Here is a 19,777-nt window from a genome sequence, read left to right as displayed (position 1 = left end):
AAGGGGTTCTTGGCGCGCTTCCTACCCCAAGAGGCTGATCTGGCTGGAATCCCTATGAGCCTTCCCTGGGAATAGGAAGGAGGAGAGGTGACCCTGACATCCTTTGGGCACAGTCTCAGGGAGGCTGGGCAAAGGGGGTGACCCATTAATATGGATGAAATGTCAAGAGATTAGATAGAATTTTAAACAGAAACTTAATCCAGGCCTCGGACTGGGAGGTGACAGAAAAATGTGCGTAGAATTGACAATGATCTGTAACTGAATACTCAGTAATGCACACACACACACACATTTACAACTACACAAACATGCATTTTCACACCCAGATATAGAGATTACTCATAAAAGTCTCACACACAATGCAAGTATACCAGCACACACACATTTTACATCTATCACAGTCACTTTTTTTCCATCTCTCTCAGCCTCTCCCCATCCCTCTCCTTTCTTTTTCTCCCTGTCATGAATACTCTTAGGTTTAAAGTTTGACACCTTTATATATGGACCTGTAAGCCAAGTTTGCTCTACTTTTCCCAGAAGTTTAAGGGGCTACCCTTATTTATGAACTTCTAGAGGGAGGGATAGATGGAGAAACAGAGCGGCATTAGCTTCACAGAAACATTCTGTTCAGGGCAGGCATCTCATCTCCATGCTCATCACTGTCATCCTCATCAGCAACAACAGCAGTAGCAGCAGCAGCGATACCTGCCAATTCTCAGTGAGTATTTACTCTCTGCTGGGCCTTGTCCTGGGACCTGAGCAATGAGTGAGTCAGTTTTTCCATCTCTAATCATCTCACCCCAAGAACAAAGAAAAATAGAGTGGGGAGGATAAAGCTGATACACAGAAATGAAATGCCAAAGCCACTGACAAGGGCCAAGTGAAAGGTTCAGACAATGGTTCTCAAGAAGCTCAGTAGATGAGTTACCCCTGAGGGCTGGGAGGTGAGGGAAGACTTCCTCAAGGAGGGGTCTTGAAAGACAGGTAAAAATCAAGTCAGCAGAAAGGAATGAGAAGTGCTTGGCAAACACAGATGTTTAATAAGTTTTGTTGGATGAATTAATGACAGGACAATCTATGTCAAAGGCAAGGAATGGACCAAGTAGGGGAGCGACTGATCTGATCTGATCTGATCTGATACTTTCCCAATCATTCTATGTCTGGATCCTCACAATACTCTTGAGAGTGGGTTGGTCGGGGATTATGTACCTATTTCAAGGAGTAAGAACCAGAAACCAGATGAAGCTCTGGGATAACTCCAGACAGGGAAAGAGGCTTAAAAAAAAAAATGTCACCCATCCAGGCAGTATCAGAGCTGGAAGCAGAACTCTCCATCCCAGTGGCTACAGTTTATAATCCTTCTCCCTTTATGATTTGAATCCTGGGGGCAGGAAGTGGTTTGGGGTGAAGGAAGAGGAAATCTGCTTTTTAATGCAAGCGTAGGGCGAGGGGTGGGTTAATAGAGGCCACCTCTGCGACTTCACTTTCACATTTCACTTTCATGCACTGGAGAAGGAAATGGCAACCCACTCCAGTGTTCTTGCTTGGAGAATCCCAAGCAAGGGAGAGGAGCCTGGTGGGCTGCTGTCTATGGGGTTGCACAGAGTCGGACACGACTGAAGCAACTTAGCAGCAGCAGCAGCTGCTGCATTGCTCTATCCTGATCTCCTGGCAAAATCTCTCTCTTGTCCTTAGAACTCCGAGGGTAGCATGAACTCTGCCTGTTAGAACTCTGAGGGGAGCACCGGCTCTGCCTGTAAGACAGTCATTTCTCAGCAGTCATTTCAAAGGCAGAGACTCAGGCGTGGAGGATGTGTGGGCACCAACATCCGGCTGCAGAGAAAATGCCTAGAGCCAGGCTCAGGGGAATGAGGCAAAATGAGGTCGTGCACAGGAACAAAGATGAAGTAGCGAGTTCCCTGGGGCAGAGGCTTTTTATAACCAGCATTAAATATGTATCATTTTGTCAGTCTCAGGACTGAACATGTAAAGACAGAGGGGAAAGTGGAAGGAACACAGCACTGGAACCTGGTGACAGCCGGGCTCTTCCACTTAGGAGCCGGGTGACTTCAGACAGGTTACTTAGACTCTCCAAGCTTCTCTTTCTTTCTCAGGGAACAACAACTGCTTCATAGGGCTGTTGTGAGGATTATAGGAGATCATATAAGACAAAGCAACCCGGAGCGCAGGACCCTGGAGCTGAGTAGGCACTTGGCCAGGGCAGAACAGCAGCAGCAGCAGCAGCAGCAATAGCAGTAGCAGAAGTAGTGGTAGCAGCAGCAGCCCTCGTAGCAGTAGCCACAGCAGCAGCAATAATAGTTGTTTTTATTGTTACAGGAAAAGTGATCAAATTGCCTTGGGCTCTAGAAATAAATTTGGTCTTCAAGAAAAGACTGGAGACGAAGTAAATCCATCTCGTCCATTGAGACAGATTTTGAGAGTGGGGCCTTGGAGACCATCCAGGACTTTGCCTTTCACACGGAGCTGGAATTTAGTTCTGTAGGTAAGGGGAGCCACGGATGAAATCTGAGCAGTGGAATGTCTCAGAGAGGTCAGTACTTTGGGAAGACAGATCTGTAATTAGGATCCAGTTATTAAAATAAGTTCAGAATGAGATTTTGAATTCAAGATTTATTCATTCTTTCATTCTGCTATATTAACTGAGTGCCTCTGGCATGTCTGTAGCTGTGTTAGGTGATATGAGAGGAATGGAGATGAATAAAACCTAGTCTCTGTTCTCAGAAATTAGATGATAATGAAGGAGGTGACTATTATCTCAGTGAAGTAATTGATAAATAGATAAATCAACAAAGAGCTGGGAGACACAAGAAGAGGAAGCAATTCATTACAGTTCTGTGATTGGGGAAGATGTCATGGAGGTGGGATAAGTCTTGAATGATGGGAAGGATTTACTTTAGTTAAGAAGAGTGGAGGAACTTCCCTGGTGGTCTGATACTCCACACTCCCAATGCAGGGGGCCCAGGTTTGATTCCTGGTTGGAGAACTAGATCCCACGTGCTGCAACTAAAGATCCTGCATGCTGCAGCAAAGACCTGGTGCAGCTAGACAGATATGAGAGGCACCAAGCAGGCAGAATCAGCAGGATGCGGCACCTGACCAGCAGGGAGGTGAGAAAGACACAGAAGTGGGATGATATCCAAGCTCTTGGCTTGGATAATTGTTTGGAAAGAGTTGCCATAAACATGGGGTTATGTTTCATAGAGATTGTAGATGCTTACTTTGAGAGAGCGAGAATTGATTAGCAAGAGAGTATCAGAAGGTGGGGAGGTCAACGAGGGACTGTTCCAGCAACCCAGGCAGGATACGGTGGTGGGAGTAAAGAGGAGGAAAAGTATGGAAAAGGGAAAGGAAGGAAAATGGATGACAATCCTGCCAATAAGTATTATTTCCCATATTAAAGACAAGGTAAGTAAACTCTGCTTTAAATGATTCACAAGGCAAAAATAGCAAGGAGTGAGGTTGACAGGAAAAATTCAGGACTATCTGACTCCTAAGTCACTCCATCATACTGCTGGAAGGCAGATGCATCATGGAGGCAGAAGCAATGAGCCTTGATGACTGATTGGCTTTGTACAGGGAAGAAGGGACGGGAGTTAAGACAATGGCAAAGTTTCCAGGCAGGAAAATAGGACACTAACCAAGACAGCTGGTGCCGAGGTGAGAAGCAGATCTGGCTTCAAGACTGAGATGCGGGCCCAAAATAAACTTGAGGTCTTAGGAGGAAAGTGAATTTTAAACATGAAAGAATTAAAACAAGTGTCATAGAAATGACTTCATGAATTGGTCAGGCTTAGTGCTGAGGTTTGGGGTTGAGCAGAGAGGCAGTGGGACATGGCTGAGCTGAGTGTGTACCCAATTCCTGTACGAATTACTTATGAGCTGTGGACTATGGGCAAAGGCCTTAATTACACGAATACCAGTTTCTTCTTTCTACAAAATGGGGAAAAATAAGCCCTGTCCAGCATGCACGCTGAGTTTGATGAGAGCAGGTAGAGTTAATAGAGGTGAGTGTGCTTCAGGGAACTCTTGAGTTTTAGCTGGCAGAGCGTATTGGTATGATAACTTCACAGGGAACACCCTGGAGACACTGTGAAAGAAAGTGAGAGTGAAAGTTGTTCAGTCCTGTCCAACTCTTTGCAACCCCATGGACTGTAGTCGACGGAATTCTCCAGGACAGAATACTGGAGCTGGTAGCCTTTTCCTTCTCCAGGGGATATTCCCAACCCAGGGATTGAACTCAGGTCTCCCACATTGCAGGCGGATTGTTTAGCAGCTGAGCCACAAGGGAAGACCAAGTATACTGGAGTGGGTAGCCTATCCCTTCTCCAGGGGATCTTCCCAACCCAGGAATCGAACCAGGGTCTCCTGTGTTGCAGGTGGATTCTTTACCAACTGAGCTAACAGGGACACTGTACACCAATCAAAAATAGCATAGAAAGAGGTTCTTATAAATCCTGCTAAGATTTGTTAGTTATTTTAATAAAACATGGTATCTTACAGAACCTATACCCCCCGCCCCCCCACCCCTTGCTTTTTAGTCTTGTTGGTTCTGCCTCAAGTTAGTTGGGAGAACATTGCGTCCAGCCCTGTTTTCCCACTTGTTCTGAGCCCAAACTTACAAATACACTGATCCCTCAGTGTGGCTGTTTTTCTTCCAGGTACTTTTCTCATTCCTGTCTTCAGGGAGGGTTTGTACTTCTGTCTGTACCTCATTTGGAAGTAAGAAAAGCTTTGGCTTCAAGCAAAGGGTTTCTGATCCTAGCAAGTTAAAGGTGGTGGGTTGGGGAGAGAGTTCTACTTTATGCCAAGTATTTTATAGGTGTTACTGTATTTTGAAGACAGGTTTATTGAAGTATAATTGATATACAAAGACCTATATATATTTAATGTTTACCATTTGACAAGTTTGGAATAGGTCAGAAACTTGTGAGCCCATCATCACAGTCAAGGTAACAAACATATCCATCACCTCCAAACATTTCATGTGCCTCTTTTTGGGTCTTTTGTTTGTTTTGTTGTTGTTGTTATAAGAAGACTTAACATGAGATCACCCTTATGGCAGAAAGTGAAGAGGAACAAAAGAGCCTCTGGTGAAAGTGAAAGAGGAGACTGAAAAAACTGGCTTAAAATGCAACATTCAAAAACTGGATATCATGGCATCTGGTCCTATTACTTCATGGCAAATAGATGGGGAAACAATGGAAACAGTGAGAAATTTTATTTCCTTGGTCTCCAAAATCACTGCAGGTGGTGACTGCAGCCATGAAATTAAAAGACGCTTGCTCCTTGGAAGAAAAGCTATGACCAACCTAGACAGCATATTAAAAAGTAGAGACGTTACTTGCTGATAAAGGTCCATCTAATCAAAGCTATGGTTTTTCCAGTGGTCATGTATAGATGTGAGAGTTGGACCATAAAGAAAGATGAGTGCTGAAGAATTGATGCTTTTGAACTGTGGTGTTGGAGAAGACTCTTAAGAGTCCCTTGGACTGCAAGGCGATCAAACCAGTCAATCCCAAAGGAAATCCTGAATATTCTTTGGAAGGACTGATGCTGAAGCTCCAATACTTTGGCCACCTGATGCGAAGAGCTGACTCATTAGAAAAGACCCTGATGCTGGGAAAGATTGAGGGCAGGAGGAGAAGGGGACGGCAGAGAATGAGATGGTTGGATGGCATCACCGACTCGATGGATGTGAGTTTGTGCAAGCTCTGCAAGTTGGTGATGGACAGGGAAGCCTGGTGTGCTGCAGTATATGGAGTCGCAGAGTCGGATATGACTGAACAACTGAACTGAACTGAACTGAACTGAACATGAGATCTACCCTCCTAATAAATTAACTACCTCCTACAATATTAACTTCCCTGGTGGCTCAGATGGTAAAGCGTCTGCCTACAATGCGGGAGACCCAGGTTCAATCCCTGGGTCGGGAAGATCCTCTGGAGAAGGAAATGACAACCCACTCCAGCACTCTTGCCTGGAAAATCCCATGGACGAAGTAGCCTGGGAGGCTACAGTCCATGGGGTCACAAAGAGTCAGACACGACTGAGCAACTTCACTTTCACTTTCACAATATTAACTAGAGGTGCTGTGTTGTACATAGGTGTTATTATATTTAATCCTCCCAATAACTGGGATGTAGGTATTACAATTTCTGTTTTACAAATGTGGATCCTGGAACTTAAAGAGGTTAAATTATTTGCCCAAAGCCATTCAGCTAGATAACGGAAGAACTAGGATTCACATTTCAGTCTATCTGACTTTTTCAACCAAGGCTGTCCATATTATGTTATAATACCTCCCCTATTCTGTCTACCCTGGTGCCCCATTGGCTGAGCTGAGCCATGAGGGAAAGAATCTCTAATCTCAATGCCCTTAAATGGCTCAGGAGGTAGGACTCAGAGGAAATTTCTGGACAATGATTGAGGACACAGTGGGCTCAGCTTACATACTCCAGAGGAAAAGGGTGATACAAAACTTGAACTAGATTATCTGCCTGGGGTCAGTAACCCAGAGGGTGCCTGGAAGGGCCTTGTACCTTGCTGAGCTTCCAGGAATTCTGGAAGACCTAGAAGCTTCTGCATGTCAAGTGACAAATGACACCCTACCCTGTTGGAGTGCCCAGCAGGGACTCACACAGGTGTGTGGGAAGGAGAGATGGGAAGAAGGCAGGGTTCTAGCAGTAGGTGCTAAAAATTTCCTGAAATCCTCACACACACACCCAGCCTGGAAACTTCCATGCTCCATTCCTCTCTCCCATCCCCTCCTACCTCTCAGTGAGGCCATGATTTACTTGTTAATCTGCTTTCACCTGTTTTCCTGTTTTGATCTGATTTTACCTGGAAACTAATGGAGAAGGTCCTGTGCAGAGTAGTAGGAAGAGAACTGGGATTGAATCCAGGTTCTCAGTAGCTATATGAATTTTAAAGAAAGTATTTTACTTTTAGGGGTTCTTAATTTTCTCACCTGGGAAACGAGAAAGTGATACTTACCTCTAGGGGCTGCTGGGAGTATCCAATGAGGCAATCTATGCAAAAGCATCTGGCACAATGCTTGGCACACAGTAAATGTTCAATAAATATCTGGTGGGTGTATGAACTGATGCTCCACAAATGTTAATCACTCCAGACTTCCAAAGTTGGCACTGCACTTACTACTTAGAAAAATGAGGAGTTGGGTCCTCTTAGGTAGGTCTCCAGTGTGTCATTGAATTACAGTTAAAGGACACAAACTCATCCTGTACCTTCCCCACCCCATTCAGGGGCAATGGGGAAAGCTCCCAGCTGAAAGCTCCCTGCTATTGCTGATGCTGTAAAGCAAATATCACCAGAGGCAGGTGACTCAGCCTCTGCTCTGGACCTCAGCACAAAGAATCTGGGTGGCCTCTGGCTTGTCTGCCACAGCTTCTGAAGATAAACTGACTGACCTCTGGGCCTGTGAACTAATACAGAGCAAGCCTGGCACTGTTTATGGAGATTTGTATGAAAGTCAGGCAGAGGCCCAGAGTGTCTCTCCACTCTCCTCCCTTCCTCGCTGCATTGTTGTCTCACCCTCCTCAGTACACTAATTTTGTAGCTGGTTCTACCCACTGTGGATCTAGCCTGAGAAGGAAGTGGGCAGACAAGAGAGGTTAGAGCGCCCCCTTCTGGGGCTGAGTGAGCTGGTAGCTTCTGGGTGGTTCACTGTCTTTCTGTGTTGGTGCTGTCCTCAACCTCAGTGCTGAAACTCTTCCCCTCTTAACCTGGGACCGTAGGTATAACCTGGTCCAAGAAAGCTACGGAGTTGCTGAGCAGGCTAAGGCCACAAAGAAGTCCACTGGCAACCCCTGGTTCCTTAGACTCGGCCTCCCTGCTCTACTTCTGTGGAGAAGCAGACACCCATTTTGCAAACATGTCCTACAGTTTTATAGTCATGTATTTTTCCCTCCTAAGGATTGCTAACTGTTAGCAGGGTCCATATTCTGTAATTTAGAGATGTTTACTATCACTTGTTTAGTGTTAAGTGATACTTATTATACTGTAAACCCCATTGTTTGGCATTAGGAATGTAACCCCCATCTTATATCATTTCTCTCCACAGTTATAGAGTAGGAAGTAATGCCACTGTTAATTCAGCATGCCTTAGAGGAAGAAAATCCCTGTCGTTCCTCCATGACAGATGTTCATTCAGATTCTGCTTGCATGCCTCTAGTGATGGGGAACTCTGTGTCTCTCAGGGACCTCATCCAGTGGTTGACAACTCTATTCACTAGAAGGTTTTCCTCACTTTTGAGCTGAAATTGTCTTACTAAGACTACTTCCCTGGATTTGGTTCTTACCCTTTGGCAACACAGAACAAGTTTGCTTTTTTTTCTGACAAAAAGAATATCCAAGATACTTTTTCAACTTTTTAGATATTGTGATGTTGCTTTCCTTAACCTCCTCCCTCTCATTTTTCATCTCATGGATAAACAGCTCCTGTTTCCTTATCCATTTCCAATGGGAAGTGATTTGCAGACACCTTGTCATCCTGGTCACATCCAACTAACAGCTATCACTTATTGAATGACCCATGTGCTGTGCTGAAGTGTCTCATGTGCTGTGCTGGGCTTAGTTGCTCAGTCATGTCTTACTCTTTGCAGCCATGGACTGTAGCCTGCCAGGCTCCTCTGTCCATGGGGATTCTCCAGGCAAGAATACTGGAGTGGGTTGCCATTCCCTCCTCCAGGGGATCTTCCCAACCCGGGAATTGAATTGGGGTCTCCTGCATTTCAGGCAGATTATTTACCAACTGAGCTACCAGGGAAGCCCCAATATCCCCCATAAAATCCCATTAAACCCACATACCTACTGTAATGAGGTAGACATAACTATCACCATGTTATAGGAATTAAGATTCAGAGAGGTTAAATAACTTACCCAAGATCACACAGATATTAAGAGACAGAATAAAGGTTTGAATGCAGAATTAGAATCCAGAGTCGCCTGACTCCAAAATTTTCTTTTAAACCAGTAGCATGCCTGAGCTTTTAAGACCTATGGTCCAATTAATCAATGCAGCTTTTCAGAAGTGCAGTTATATTTTCATAACTGAACATATCCTATTGATAAAAAGTTGATGAAAATAGCTAACTTTTTATGTCAATGAAGATTTGGTAAAATGGGTATCAGATCAGTTTACTTCCAGTAAAATGTAAATTGGAAAAGTACATGTGTGAGTGTATACTCAGTTGCTTCAGTCGTGTCTGACTCTGTGTGACTCTATGGACTGTAGCACCCCCCACCCCCCACCCCCAGGCTCCTCTGTCCATGGGGATTCTCCAGCCAAGAATTCTGGGGTAGTTTGCTATGCCCTCCTCCAGGGGATCTTCCTGACCCAGGGATCGAACTTGTGTCTCTTATGTCTCTTGCATTGGCAGGCGGGTTCTTTACTACTAGCACCACTTAGGAAGCTATGCCATAATTTAATATGCAGTATAAATCTATAAAATGAACGACCTAAGCACCAAAAAAAGTGGGGTCTAAATATGGTCACCTTATGAAAGCAATCTGGGCAGGGAAAAATAGATCTGGTCTATTATCTCTGATTTTATGCAATCTGCCTCTCCTTATGCCATCTCAAGAGATGCTCTTGTTTCTGAAAGGCCCGCCACAGTGTTGATTTGCATTGAGCTGGCTGCAGTCAAATAAACTCCCCAGGATTCTGCCACAGGAACGGCTGGAAAGTCAAGCCTTGACTGTCCTTCCTTACCTTGATGACAGAGTCCCTGACAGCAAAGTGAGGGTTACATCAAATTGGGTCAACTTGCTGGTTCTTGAGGGAGGGAGAGACCTAGAGGGAAGGCGCCAAGAATGCTCAGAGGAACAGAGAAGCTGCAGGAAGCACTTTATTTGTGTTCCTCTGGGCAACAAGAACCCAGGGGAGAACTGTATATACAACACAACATTTGTACCCAGCTAACATATGTTTTTTCTTTTTTTAATCATTTCTGAAAAGCAATAAGCAAAGGGAGAATAAGCTTTGCTCTCAATTTTTAACATACTTTGAAAATCTCCAATCCAAAGCAAAAGAATGCTAAACTGAAGCTTTGTGCTAAAGGCCCTATCTCCCCGGAGCCTCCCTTCCTCTCCCTATCTTCTAATCCTCATTTCCGGGAGGTCATTTTAATTAGCAGGCTGTCATGGTGACTCAGCCTGCTGCTTCACAGACAGGAAGTGAGCCAACTCCCCTGGACCCATTCATCATGCAAAGGCACTTTACTCTGTAGAAAAATGCACAGGGCAAGTGAGCTTGCCCTGCCTTGGGAATTGCCACGGTTGTTGTTTTACTTTATCAACCCCACCTGCCTCAGAGTGCATTCTTTTGTCTTTTGCATCTTCTGTACCTGACAGTCAGCCTCCTCCCCTCTATGGCAGAGTTTTCATATCCTCTTCTTCAGTGGTCAGTTTTGATCTCAGATCCTAGGATCTAGAGATCTTAACCATGAGAGAGACCTTCTGGAATGTGCAGCTAATACTTTTTGTTTTAGGAGCTAAGGTTTCAATGAAACTACCCAGGCCATATTGGGACATAGCTATTGGGACATAGCTCTTAGGGCAGTTCTCTGGAGTTGCATGCTGGGGTTTAGGGGAGTCAGGGAGCATGCAGCTCATAGATAAAGTGACTGTATGTCTAAGACCACTGTGAGCTCAAAAATTCTGACCCATTGTTACCAAAGGCGCATTTGTCTTTTGTTTTGTATGTGTTGATGGTATTGTTTTGGGTCAGCAAATATGGACACTGCATTTCTAAAACAGTAAACAACGTGGCCTAGTCTAAAAGGTATCTATAGTAACTGCACAACTTAGAACAGTCAAGGGGCTGGAAAGCACTGACTAGAGAAGAGATACGGGGGTTTTCTCTTCCTGTGAGGGTCTCTGTTGTGGAAATTAGCATCTGTACTCATCTGGTCTGAGTCTCCTATTTTGTTCCTGAGCCTTAAGCTGAAGGCTCACAATTGATTTTCAAATAGTAAAAAGGAAAATCGATGATGAAATTTCTCATTTTTCCCCCCTTCCCTTTCACTAGCTTATACATGTTCTCACAGTCATTATCTTGGAAAATAGAAAAGGGTGATTAATTTCATGGCCCAGCAGAAAATGCCACCACAAGACCTCCCTGGATTCCACATCCTTAAAAAGAGTTTGAAGGGTCTTTGTGGTTCACTGAGCTCTTCTTGTCCCCTTTGCCGTTGGGGTGGTTGCTGGCCGGGCCCCGCAGGAGTGAGTGCTTGTAGGAAGGGGGTTTTCCTTTCCTGCAAAGGGGGAGATAACAGAAAGAGAGAAGAAAGAAGCACATATACACGCTGCATTGGAATCATCTGTGTGTATGTCTGTCTCCCCCACTGGACTGTGAGCCGTGCATCCACCACTGGACTAGGAGCAGTGGCCTTGACTGCCTCATCTAGACATCTCAGCAACCCAGCCCAAGGCATGACTGAATGAATGACTCTTGGATGAATGGATGGGTTGTATCATTCTGGTTCTGGAGAAAACCTAACTGCCCTAAGGTTATAATACTTCCACATTTCTACCTTGATTCTAACTCATTCTATCCATTTCACGGTGGGCTGCGGATGAACACATAGACGAGCTATAGGTTGGCAGAGCCAGGGGCTTCACTCCCTTCATAACCATCATGGGCTCCAGAGTCCCTTTATATTTCTCAGCATAACCTAATTATGGCATTTCATGGTGGGTCTGACTCCCCTACAAGCTCGGGAGCTCTCCAAAGGCAGAGATGTGTCTACTTTACCTCTGTATCTCAGTGCTCAGCACCCAGTGCAATACCCTTAACATTCTCTTCAACAGTTGTTCACTTTCTGTTCTGCTCCTGGTGGGCAGGAACCAAGTTTTATCTATGTTTGCATTTTTCTTCATATGGGGCCTTATTTATTACATTTTGAGTAATAAATTGATGTGCCATTCATTCAAGCATTGGACTACGATTTATATGCAGTGGAAAGACTGGCCAATCCAGAAAGAACTGAACTGAATTCTCAGGCTGGCTATAGGTGAAAGGTACGACCTTGAGCAAGTTACTTGAATTCTCTGAGCTTCGTTTACAAAATGAGGACAAAATATTCCAGTTTCAGGGTGATGTGACGTTAAATGAGACACTACAAATAAACACACCCAGTGTCTTCCTTTGCCTATTGTAACTTACAAAGGCATGCCGCCACATGCTAGGTGTGGCCCAATGGACTCTGGAGGTGACAGAGGTGAATCCGACATTGATGTTGTCCTCAGGCTGCTTACAGTTTAGTAGAGGTCATAGTGGTGTGAAGTAACTACACAAAATAATAAATAATAAAGAACTACAACTCCTGGCAGAAAATGGTAATGCCACAAATATGGGAATCTCTTGGGCTGTTAGATTTAGGATTCAATAAGTGACTTCTTATAACCCATGCTGTTCTGATTCTGGAGTATCATTTCCTTCATTGCTGATGAGTCATGAATAGGATAAAGACAAGACCAGGTGGCAGCACACAAAAGGGACACCTCGCCCTCATGTAGCGCCTCAACCAGGAAGCCTCACAGACTAAAATTCCACGCTCATGACAGACCTTGCTAACACAGGAAGATCATCTAGCGTGGTTGAGACACATCTAAGTCTTAGTACCCATCAACAGGCTGGAACACACACTTGGAATGTCATTTACAGGTGATGTGATCTTGAAGAAGTCCTTTCTCTTCTCTGGCCCACGTTTCTTCTTTTGTAAAATAGTAGCGCCCATGTCGTTCCTGCATTCTAGGCTCTGGTGAATGAGGGCTGGGGAAGAGCTTTGCCCATTACAAGGTGCCATTCACGTGTCACTGAGAGTGTGGGTCTTTACTCCCAAAGGAAGCATGGGAAACAAGATGGATTGGTTTCTTTGGGGGTGACAGAAGGTGTGCAAGCCCAAGTATGATCACAGGTGGGGTGGTCCCAGGTAGATGGCGTGCATGAGGAGAAGGGTGTGTGATAGCCAGGGGGGAGTGTGGACATGCAAAATGACTGTGGGGTCCTTACAGAGGCAAAAAACATCCACAGCTCCAGATGGGGGCACAGAGAGAGGCATCAGCAGGCAAACCTCCCACCTATGGGCCCCACAGAGCTACTCCTCTTCCTACAGGGCCCCCTTCCACCTATCTAGACTCCCTCCTTTGGAAAGCCGACTCCCCAGAAAATAAGCTGCTCCCCTCCCTTGGTTCCCACAGCACTTTGGGCCTCATCTCTCAGCATGCCATTCTCTGGGGAGTTATTGCCCAGCTGTTTTTCTCATAGGACTGTTAGTTTGATGCATCTGATTTTTCTCCATAATTCCTGAATAGTATGAAGTATGGCTTGAGGATTGTTTGATGAATTAAATGAACTGTTAGTCCCATCTTTACCACTTCTACTGTCCTCAACATCCAGGCCTGTCATTACCTTATTTTGTGCCTTTTCAGCTTCTGCTTCCTGCCTTCTATGCCCTTTCCCCCAACCTGGAATGCCCCCCTCTCCTCCATTTCATCCACTTGAATTCTACATGTCCTTGGAAACCAAGTTTAAACCCCACTTCCTGCATGAAGCCTTCCTTGGGTACTCCTAAAGACTCCCAAATGTTTGCCAGCAGCAGTGGGAGAGTAATTTCTGGTGGGGTCTCACTTTTCTATAACACAAAAGTGTTGAAGTGGACGATTCTTAGGGGATGCTTCAGTTCTACCATTTCATAACTCATACATCCAGAGCTTATGTAGGACTTACTCCCAACTAGGCCTCGGATGTGCACTGAGGATACAGGAGTGATAAAATAGATCCTTAAGGAGCAATCCATCTAGTGGTGGAGTCAGACACACAAAGATGCTGTGACAATATGCTAGGGGATGTACTATGCACACATGTGTGCAAAATGCGGTTAGGGGTTCAGCAGAGAGAAGGAGCTCCATCTCCAGTGGAGAACAAGGACCAAGAAACAGAGGTGCAATATCCAGACTGGGCTTTGAAAGATAAGCTGGCATTCTCCATCTAGAGACAGACAGGGAGAACATTCCAGAAAGAGGGAAAAGGATGAACATGGAGCAATGACTTACTTAATTGGGGGTATAAAGTTGTAGAAAGCAGGTAGGGGGAGACGGTGCTCACAGGGAAAGGTGTGTGCTAGGAAGCTGCATATGAAGTTTTCAATGAAGGCCAGGGCTTTGACCAGCAAGAGGAGGAACTGAAACGTTACTGAAGATAATGGGGAACCATGGAGGTTTTTGAAAGAGGGCACGAGGTGCTAGGTAGCTGAGCACATTTATACGTTGCTTGGTATTGTTTCTGATCTTTGCATGTAGACATCCTTCTCCTCTGTGAATCTGGGCTCCTGTTGGGCAAACATTATCTATATTCCCCCAGCATCATGTTCAGGGCCTGCCACTTAGTGGGCTCCAGGGAGATGCAGAGCTGATGATTCCCACCCCTCCCCTGTACACAGGGACACATCCAAACCCCCCCGTGGAGGCAGCCCTTCACTGTCACTGAGGCCGAGCCCACCTCACACTCAGGGGCCTGCCCACGCTCTGTGCTCAGCTTCATCTCCCCACAGAGGCTCACCTGCCTTGTCTAATTTGTATCCACCTTGATGGGACATTTTGTGTCCCTGTGGTTGAGATAAGCCTGGGGTCTCAGCTCTGGTCATTGCTGCCATGTCCCTGAGCCTACACTCTCAGGCCCACAGCTTGTCCCTCTCCCAGGGACGCTGACAGGCTCCTACCAGCACATGGGTGGAAACTGACACAGTATAATTATCCATCGAGATGAGAGAAAACAAAGATTAATTCTGAGTCAAAACATGTAATTTGCCTTTGAAACTAGAACTGCTCTTTCATGTATGTTATTCAATGCTTGGGTGGAAAATAATACGAAAATGGGGACATAGTCAAGTCCCAAATCAGAGCTGTGTATCCTCCTGAGATTTGTGTTTTCAAGAGTTGCTGACAAATTGAGAACTAGGTGATATTCAAAGTTTGATGAGGGAGAGGTGTGGGGATTCGAGAGGGTGTTTATTCTATTCTTCTTAGGTGAAGGGTGGGTGCCTTTACTGTGAGTCCTCAAGGCTGTGAACTCCGAGGAAGGAGTCCTTCAGCTGTTCTCTAATGAGGGTTCCAAAGCTCAGCGCAGGGCCCTGAACTCCCCTGTAACCTTTAGGCCCAGTTTCAGGGTCCTGCCTCCCCCATCTTGAAGAACTCTTCACTAACTGATGCTCAGAGCATGAGGCTGGGGATTGGGATGGGGGGCCCTGGCTACCTAGCCCTGCCTGTGGCCAGTCCTGTCCACTTCCGGGGCCTTGGACGCTGTATCTGCACAATGGTGATCGTTACTCTGCGGATGTCAGTGCAACATGCAAAGCAAAGTGGGAAAGGATCAAGTTACTTTTATTTAGGCTGACAGAGGACCTGAAAGGGACAATCCCCAAATTAACTTGTAAATGAGATTCTATGAATTCTTTCGAGTTTATAAAAGTGAAGTCGCTCAGTCATGTCTGACTCTTTGCGACCCCAGGGACTGTAGTCTGCCAGGCTCCTCCATCCGTGGGAGTTTCTGAGCGAGAATACTGGAGTGGGTTGCCATTTCCTTCTCCAGGGGATCTTCCCAACCCAGGGATCGAATCTTGGTCTCCTCCACTGCAGGAAGACTCTTTTCTGTCTGAGCCACCAGGTAAGCTGCCAAATGCGCCTTCTAAAGGCTAACCCACCAGGATGGGGGTGAACAACTGAGACAGAGCATGAGTTTATAAAACTTTAAATTTTTAAGAACTCAACCCAGCAAGAATGATTTCTAAGGATGAACTGAGCACCTTCATCTAGAGGTGAGCTCCTCAATGTCAGGGTCATGCTTTAATCATTTATTCGTTCAAGCCTCCCCTTCCCCACTAGGGACTTGGCATAAAGTGTTGTTTTCCTAAGTGAATGAACGAAAGGATATATACATGCATCCATGCTCCATACAGCCTAGGCACTGTGGGAGAACAGAGAAGAAAAGACATGCTCCTTCTAAAGGCTAATCCACCAGGATGGGGGTGAACAACTGAGCTAGAGTACATTGTGGTGTAGACTCCTCGTGGAGCTGGGGCTCAGAGAGGAGGGACTCCCAACTGGATGGGATGTGGGTTCTGAGAGATCAGCCAGCCCATCTAGATAAATCCAGGGACTTGCCCTAGGCTGTGATGAGCTGTCTGGAAATCTGGGCCTGTAGCACAGAAGCCCCAGGAGATGGAAACATTCATTGAGCACCTCCTGGCTGCCGGGCACCGGACCATGCTTGTATCTAATCTTTAAAACCACCCTTAGAGGTTGCTGTTATTACCCTCACTTTCAGAAGGCAGAAAGAGGTTTTACAAAGCCAAGAAATCTATCTCACATCTCACGAGCTTGAGACAGAATTTGAACCTACACTGAGAGTGAGAAAGGCTTCCTGCTGGAGGTAGAGCTTAGCTGGACCTCAGTCCAGATTTGGAATAATAAACACCTAGGATCAAATCCTGCCTCTACAAAATGTCTTTGACCTCAGGCAATTTTCTTTACCTTTCTGAGCTTCCTTTTCCTCATTTGTAATATGAGGAAGAAATTATCTATGAGGAATGAATAAGACCATGTACAAAAAGTACTTGGCTTAGAAAAGAACAGTGATTAACACTGTTTTTGCTAATAACAGATTAGGGAGGAAGGTGCATCAGTACAAAGGCCCTGAGACAGCAAACCATTTGGCCAAGGTCATGGGCAAGGTCAGTGGGAAGATTTGGTCTGGCAGGAACCTTTTAAGTTGATACCATTAAGTCCTTCAAGGAGGTTGGATCACTAGGCAAGTAGGAGATGAGTTCAAGGCATAGGGTAAGGCTGGCACATCCCAGATGCCACTGGGTGTCCCTGCCCAAGTGCTCACTGGGCTCATAGCCAGCAGGCATGGGAATGTCCAGCGCTTAGGAAGGACACTCATCACCTGACCTTCTCTCTTCACCAGCCCAAAAAGCTGACCACAGCAGAGGACCTGAGGGGAAGCTTCTCGGGAGTGTGTCCTCTAAGCACTGAGCCTTTGCATCTTGACAGCAGGGGACTATCATATGTACAGGGTACATACGTGCCTGGCACTGTGCAGAGTTCTCTAACATCTCTTAATAGTCTTATAAGTGAGAATCACTGTCCCCACTTTACAGATGAAGAAATTGAAGAATCAGAGGTCTTATGAGCCCCAGTGACGCAAGAATCCTAGAGGTTGAGCTGTCAGATGGAGTAGCACATGGATATACCCAGACCAGCTTGGAATAGTGGCTGGACTCAGCCTCTCAGCAACTCCCAGTCCTGTGGGTTCCCATGTTAGATCCAGAAATGTGACCACCACCTCACTGTCTCACCCCATAATGATACCCACAGGAAACTGTGCTGTGAAGCTCTTTGGACCCTGCAGTCTCGGTGGCAGGGCTGGGATCATCTTTCCCATGCTACCCAGGGCCAGACAGAGGCTAATGGAAGCTGCCCCTGAACAACAAGCCAGTTAAGCAGGACACAAGCTCTGCTCAGCACTTACCGCAGCCTCGGCATGGGGATCGCCACTTTCTCGACCATGGGGTTCAGCCGGTAATAATCCAAAAATGTTCTCGCCACATTCCGCCCCAGCTTCATATCTGGAAGGGGTGGGGGGTGTTAAGGAGCAACTCTGGACTAGTAAGAAAAATGACAACAGTAACAAAACAGTGTCAGCTCTCACTCTTCTGTGTGCTGCATGTACTGTCTTTTTGATTTTCACAAATCCTTAAATATCAGATACTATTATTTTCCTTCTTTTCCAGGTGAGAAAATTGAGGTGCGGAGAAGTTCAATAATGTGCTCAAGGTCATACAGCCTGGAAGGAGTCTTACTCTGAAGCCTGTGTTCAGAGATTTTAGAACCTACTGCATCCTTTTGGGAATCACTGGGCTTCCATGGTCTGCAAATCAGGTGGCTCAGGGGGAGGCAGATAAGCAAGACCCAAGGGCAAGAGCCCTTTTGTTATATAGAGACCAGGGCCTGCTTGACCTTCAGGGACTAGGCAGCTACCTTGGTAACCTTGTGGGCAATGATAAAACTTTCTCACCCTAAATAGTATCCCTGGTCCGCCTTGAAGTCTACCAGTAATTAATCCTTAGGGTAAGCACTTGTATCCTGTTAAATACAAACTCCCCGGGGAAGGGGAAAGGGTCAGTTCCATATTGACCAGTAACACTTTAGTATAAATTAGCACAACTGTCATCTATTCAACAACATGGAACATAGGCTCTGTGCACTATAGTTCGTATCTCTGGATGAGCTATTTCCTCCGCCTCACTTTTCTACAGCTAATTTGTAACCATCGGCTTTCCAATTAGGTGATGTCTCTTTAGTAAGGCACAATGCTCTTCTCTCAGGTCTCTGACTGGTGCTCTTTCCCTCTGCTCCTGTGGCTTCTGAACTGACTTCATACAAAGCACTTATCTTTTATCTCATGTCCCCCAGCTCTGAACATCCAGACCATCACCAACTCTTACCCAGGGGAACTTCTTTGTCTTCATTTGGTCCAGCCTGGACCACCTGGCCTGGTCCAGCCAGTTGGTCCAGGCCTTACAGGGCCAACACACCTTCTCAGCTTCCAGACACCTCCATTTAGTCATCCCCTGCTGTCTTCCTAGAAAAGGCCAGCATCATCTTTTCCTTGAATCGCTGTCATCCTGTCCTAATGGCCTCCCAGCCATGAGGCTGCCTGCTTCTGCTCCATTTTCTATAAAGTTGCCGGTGGGGTGGGGTGAAAGGGTGGCTGTTCTAAAGCAGAGATCTGCCCACGTCATCCAACTGAGAGAAACCCTTCAGTGGCACCCAGTTGCTTTTAAAATTCAAATTTGGAACTTGATTTACTGGGTCCTTTGTAATTGGGTCTCAGTTTTATGCTTGCTGCCTCCTGCCTTCCACCCCTCAGCCTTTACATTCCAGTGATACTGAGCTTCTTTCACCTCCAGGCCTTTGTCCATTCCACTCCATCTTCCCAGATCACTCTCCCCTTTGCCCACAGGCCTGACAGGGCCAACACACCTTCTCAGCCTCCAGACACCTCCATTTAGTCGTCACTTCACTGGGACCATCTCGGCCACTACTCCATCCGGGGTCATGGCGGGGGCCAGCATATGTGAAACAGTCAAGCAAATTCTCACTCCTCACTTCAGGGTGTCTCCAGGCTGGGTTCGGACACAGCCCTGGACATGAACACCATGAACACCAGCCTTTATGGAGCACTTGCTATGTGCCTGGTACTGCACTGACCCTTTACTAGCACGTCATTTTAAACAACCCAGAGAGGAAGGCATTCCTACCTCCCTTTTGCTTTTGGAAGTTAAGAAACCTGTCCAAAGCTAAAAAACTGCCAATTGTAGACTTGAGACTCCAATCTGGGACTTTCTGATTCCAGAGCCGTGAACTTCCCTCCACTCTGGGCTGTTGCCCAGCTGGAAGGCACCTTTTCTGTCAAGGGCTGAGGCTCCCAGGCCAGTGCCTGGTGGGAGAAGGGAAAACACCAGATGAGTTGTTTACAACAGTGAGATCTGCGGCTGCCACCTGCTTTCTTCCTCTGCTTGTGACCGCTCTTCTCTGTCCCCTTCGTTAAAAAGTTCACAACTTGAAAAGCCCTGGTGTTGGGCATAGGCTTTCTGACCAGCAGACCCCAGAGGCAGTCTCACTGCCAGGGCCTGCAGCAGTTCAGTCAGGCTCTAGTTGGCTCGAGGAAACT

General features: G+C 46.1%; 1 protein-coding gene across 3 annotated transcripts in view; it reads right to left on the bottom strand.

Moving 5' to 3' along the window:
* The window catches only part of AGBL4 (ATP/GTP binding protein like 4), a 1,469,133-nt gene that overhangs the window by 1,264 nt on the left and 1,448,092 nt on the right, over nucleotides 1–19,777 (bottom strand). The window contains exons 13-14 of one of the 3 annotated variants that reach the window (XM_027537316.1): nucleotides 17,573–17,669; nucleotides 9,792–11,294 (exon numbers count right to left, since the gene is read on the bottom strand). In XM_027537316.1, coding sequence (XP_027393117.1) covers nucleotides 11,174–11,294; nucleotides 17,573–17,669 — 218 coding nt within the window. In that variant the 3' untranslated portion in view covers nucleotides 9,792–11,173. Of the gene's footprint in view, nucleotides 1–9,791; nucleotides 11,295–17,572; nucleotides 17,670–19,777 lie in introns of those variants that run through there. The other 2 variants (XM_027537319.1, XM_027537317.1) reach the window with 2 other exon arrangements.

The sequence above is a fragment of the Bos indicus x Bos taurus genome, chromosome 3 (genome assembly GCF_003369695.1).
Source record: "Bos indicus x Bos taurus breed Angus x Brahman F1 hybrid chromosome 3, Bos_hybrid_MaternalHap_v2.0, whole genome shotgun sequence".
Lineage (NCBI taxonomy): Eukaryota > Metazoa > Chordata > Mammalia > Artiodactyla > Bovidae > Bos > Bos indicus x Bos taurus.
This window is presented reverse-complemented; position numbering and strand designations above follow the sequence as displayed.